Below are 5,408 nucleotides of genomic sequence, written 5' to 3'. Positions count from 1 at the left end.
TCAAATCTCTCTTTCACTAACGTGGGTATTGTTCAAATCCACATCAACAGTGTGAACCACTGCAGCTACTTCCCTGATGATAGTTTTATCCCTTTCAAGTCCATTTCTACATAGCCTAGAGTTTCCCTGCTTACTACCCACCTGCCTTCAGTTACCTCACAAAAGGATCTCTAACATTATCTTTGGAATAGCCCTCTGGATTTCAACTGGCTGTCAGGAATTTGACTCCTCCTCAATTATAAACTCCCTAAAGACTGAAGAGATTTAATCCTATGTCAACCATGATACTAAAACATGGATATAATTATCCAATAGAATTAATAAAAGAAATAAACATATGCAGAGGGCTAACCTAGTAAATTTTAGGTCATACTCCTTGGATGACTCATTTGCTTCTATACATTTATTAAATATTACAAATAATTAATATAAGGAAGTCTTATGAAGCATCAATGGATGGAATGATCCCTCAAAAATGTTTCAGGTCTCTACCTTCTAACTTAGTTCTTTAAACACAGTTTCAACAATTGGATGTTCTTTTAACATCCAATAATACTGCCTCAGAGCACTCCACCATGGCTGGCAAGCTCAGAGAAATTTTCAAATGAAGTTACATAGTGAAGGTTACTTATGAGTCCTCCTTATTATTACTTCTATGTGTGACACTCATAAAATATTTGCTAATGGTAAAATTTAATGACCAGTTAGCATTGCTAGTGAAGATATTAAATAGAAAAAAAGTACTTTATTTAAGAAACTGATTTGCTCACCTCTGTGAATTATCCACGATTTTGTTTAGGAGGAAAGGACAATCAAAAAGATGAACATTAACAAAAAGTTGCTAAATAAACATAATGTATGAAAACATTTTTCAGTACTATGACACACATTCATTTTGTGCTAAAAATATTGAGGAAAATGAAAGGAAGTGTCATTATTAAAAATGTTTCTATAATGTTCAGAACATCCTCATTATTAAGACTCAGGATGAATAATGTTATATTCAATAAGGAAACATTGCATAGACTACTAATAACATTTTTATAATATTCAGGAGAATAACTTATTATTGGTCACAACATATAAGAAATAAATAATCACAAATCTACTGGCAGCTTAAAAAATATAATCAGGAAATAGTATTTTTCTTCTGTATGAGTTTTTTTACAGCCTCCTTAACATCTTTGTTTCTCAGAGAGTAAATCAAAGGATTCAGCATAGGTGTGACTAGTGAGTAGCATAAAGAAGCCACTTTACTCAATTCAGGAAATTGGTTAGGGGTGAGATACATGAAGAAGACAGCACCATAGAGCACACTGATGACCCCCAGGTGAGAGCTGCAGGTGGAGAAGGCCTTCTTCCGACCCTCTGTGGATTGAATTTTCAGAACAGTGGAGACAATATACATGTAAGAGACCACAATGACTATGACCGTTGGCAAGATGATGATGCTGGATAAGAAAAAGGATACCATTTTATGAGCAAAGAGGTCGGAGCAGGATAATCTCTGCAGTGGACGAACATCACAGTAGAAGTGGTCAATGGCCCGAGAAGCACAAAAGGATAAAGTAAATGTCATGCTGGTCTGAAGAACTGAGCTGAGACAGCCACAGAAATAGGAGCCTGCCACCAGCTGGGTGCAGAGACGCGTGGACATGTGCACAGAGTAGAGCAGAGGGCTGCAGATGGCCATGAAGCGGTCGTAGGCCATAGCTGCCAGGAGGAATCCTTCAGTCACAATGAAGAGTGTGAAGAGGAAGAGCTGGGCCACACAGCCTGAGAACGAGATGGACCTGCTTTCAGACCAGATGGTGCTCATAGCCTTCGGGGCAATAACGGAAGAGTAGAAGAGATCAATGAAGGAGAGGTTGCCTAGGAAGAAATACATGGGCGTGCTCAGCCGGGGGTCGGTCATAATGATGGCCATCATCCCAATGTTCCCCAGAAGGATCATGATGTACACAAGCAGAAACAACAGGAAGAGGAGAAGGTGGAGCTCAGGGCGGACCCTGAAGCCTATGAGAATGAAGTCAGTTGCTTCTGAGTGATTGCTTGTCCCCCTGTCACCCATGAAGGAGACCTGATGAAAGGCACAGGGCAGAATAAGTGATTGAACTCAGATTTGATCCTGGTGCTATGCACAGCTTCTGTAGGATATGGATTTTTAAGACTATTTTGTAAAAATCAGTAATTGTAATCCCAAAAATAATGCAGACTAAACACAGATTGCATTCAACTGATTTATATGGACTGCAAACATTTTCATTTCGTAATTTATAAAAGTTAAGTAATTTGGTATTTTTCACTATCTAGCCAGTGTAATTCCTTTTTAGCAAAACATCATTATTTGCTGTACTGCTTGTCATATTTTCTATACCATTGATCCATACTTTTCTCTGCTTTTATATACATTAACTATAGCATTATGGTGTAGTGACTAGAAGAGAGCACAAATGAACTCAGGAGATGGCTCAGTAGTTAAAGGTGCTTGCTTGCCAAGTCTGCCCATCTAGATTCGATTCCCAAACACCCATGTAACGCCAGATGCACTAAGTGGTAGATGTATCTGATGTGTGTTCCAAGAGTCTCTGACTCTTCCATCTTCTCTTTCTTCCCTCTCTCTCTCTCTCTCTCTCTTTCTCTCTCTCTCATTCTCCTCTTTCATAAATAAAAATATTGTTATAAAAGTAAAATAAAGGAAGTGAAAGTAATGGCATTTAGGAAGTAGCTCAGGTACCCTGTGTTTAGAGCTCCTGGAGATATTAGTACTCAAGCTTACAAAAATTTGAGGTTTGGGGGCTAGAGAGATGGCTTAGCAGTTAAGGCGTTTGCCTGCAAAGCCAAAAAACCTAGGTTCGATTCCCCAGCACCCACATTAGCCAAGATGCACAAGGGGCCACAGGCATCTGGAGTTCGTCTACAGTAGCTGGAGGCCCTGGCATGGCCATTCTCTCTTTCCCTCTGTCAAATAAATGGAATATTTTTTAAAATTTTGAGGTTTTGGTATACAATACCAATGAATGATAAAAGCAGGTCCTAGAAGTCTTTATAGATACATAAAATCTTTATTTATATGCACACATATATATATATATATACACAAATATGACAGAAAAATAGAAGCAGGATGGGAAGAAAGTATCAGAAGGGAGAAAAAAGGAGAAGTTTCTAAAGAAAGGAATAGAACGGGTTAATATGATCAAAATATATCATACCCCTGAGATAAATATTATACATGCATCACAATATGCTGCACAATAATATGCACTAGTTAAAAAGTGACTAATTTTCAATGACTTGATATGTTCAATTGTCAGTTGTGTGCCATGGAAACTGAATTCTGATGAAACACATATAAGTAACAAAAAAGATATGTACAATCAATTACAGAAATGATTGTCATGCATTCTAGGATTTATTTTTGCTCAGAGCAGCCATACCATTTGTAAAGAAAAAAAAAATCCTTTATTTCTATTCCAGAACTCAAAGTCTGACACACACAGAAGAATTCAATGTTACTTTAGTAGTAGACATTGAACAAAATATTCTTTAAAAAAATAACTGACTACATTTCATTTAACATGAATACTACTTATATCTACTATTATTTTGTAATCTACTATTAATTTGTAAGACACTTCAAATAAATTTAAAAGTCATTGAATTAACAATATATCCTTTTGAACTGTGCATAGTCAGTATGGGTAATAATAATTGTATCAAACGTTTATGTTATATTTCAGTAAGTCAAACAATTTTCTCTATGTGCTTTCATAATATCCTGTTTAATCTGCACAATAATAATATAAGATGGGTACTATTATATGTCCACATGTGCAGATATAATACAGAGAAATTAAGCCTTTTGAAATTTACCTTCAAAGGCCAGAATTGGAATTTGAAGAAATAAATGTGGTTCCACCTTTCATGCCACTAGTTATTCATAACATATTACAATGATGCTGATATTGCTCAGTAATAAGAAAAACTTCTTGTTCCTTTAACCAACATATTCTATTTGGTGTTTTCCTTCATGCTTAATAAGAAATTCCTTAACTCACTAATCTAGATACAAATATGTCTTCCAAACATGGTAGCAATTATTAACACATTACTATTAATATTATTATTCTTCACACAGCAATAACTATTGTAAAATCACCAATAAAATTTTTAAATATATGGTCATCACAATATTCTGTATGTGACAAATTCATCTACAAATATTTGTTATGTAAAACAAATAAGAATGATGACTTGAGCATGCAGACTTAGAGGGATACCCGAAGGCTGTGTGATACTCCAAAAAGCAGCATGGGCTTTAGGTCATATAGATTTTGGTGCCAGTTCAGCTTCCTCCTCTTTCTACCACTGTCTCCTCATATATAAAGAGAAATATATAGACCAAAATTTTCTTGTGTATAGGAAATGACATATTATGTAAGTCACTTGACTCCATTTATAACGAACTATTGTACAAATATTAGCCATTATTTTTATCCCAATTTTCTGTATGTAGTCCACTAATTATCACCAAAATAATAGATGCTAAGTTGGTTGAAAATTATAATATGAATATGGACTTTTGAAGTAAACCAATCTAAGTTGAGGTAAGGAAGCAGAAAAAATATTAAAGGCAGCATAAAAAGAATGAGGATGTCAATGAGACTGTATTTTATATAAGACAAATAATGACTAAGATTAAAATGGCATTGTATCACTACTCAAGACAGTTTGGAATGTTGAAAATAAAATATTAACCAGATTTATTAAAAATTAGATATGCAGGACTGTAGAGGTGGCTTAGTGGTTAAGTCACTTGCCTGCAAAACCTAAGGACCCAGGTTTGACTCCCCAGAACACACATAAGCCAGATACACATGATGGTGCATGTTTCTGGAGTTCATTTTCAGTGGCTAGAGGCCCTCACACACCCATATTCTCTCTCTCTCTCTCTCTCCCTCTCTCTCTCTCTCTCTCTCTCTCTCTCTCCCTCTCTCACTCATAAATAAATAAATAAATAAATAAATAAATAAATAAATAAATAAAATATTTTTAAATAGGCATGCAGATAATTATAAAGAAACAAGATTTTAAATTGCTACATACTTTAGGATATGTGATGAAGTGTGAGTTATTTAAGTAGTGAAAGACAACATTAAGCAGTCAGGAAATTTTTCTTCAAATAGCATCGTATCTTTACCCTTGTTTACTGTTGCCTAGAGCCAACAACATGGATTATCTCAATTTTGTTTTATAAAATTATTTATGTGAATGTGTGTATGCATATTTGTATGTGTATGGTATACATGTTTGTGTTAGGTGCACATGTATGTGTGTGCCCATGCATATCTAGAGACCAGATGTAAACACTGGGTGGCTTCCTCAATCACTTTCCACCTTAGGTT

At 35.3% G+C, this 5,408-nt stretch overlaps 1 protein-coding gene across 1 annotated transcript; it reads right to left on the bottom strand.

Moving 5' to 3' along the window:
* Nucleotides 1-1,129: 1,129 nt before the first annotated feature.
* Nucleotides 1,130-2,098, bottom strand: LOC101598732 (olfactory receptor 9K2). Its single transcript, XM_004650470.3, has one exon. The coding sequence runs from the start codon at nt 2,069-2,071 to the stop codon at nt 1,130-1,132; it is 942 nt and encodes a 313-aa protein (XP_004650527.1). The 5' UTR covers nt 2,072-2,098.
* Nucleotides 2,099-5,408: the final 3,310 nt, after the last annotated feature.

The sequence above is a fragment of the Jaculus jaculus genome, chromosome 6 (assembly GCF_020740685.1).
Source record: "Jaculus jaculus isolate mJacJac1 chromosome 6, mJacJac1.mat.Y.cur, whole genome shotgun sequence".
In the NCBI taxonomy this organism is placed as follows: domain Eukaryota; kingdom Metazoa; phylum Chordata; class Mammalia; order Rodentia; family Dipodidae; genus Jaculus; species Jaculus jaculus.
The sequence above is the reverse complement of the archived record's forward strand: the minus strand, read 5'-3'. Positions and strand labels throughout refer to the sequence as shown.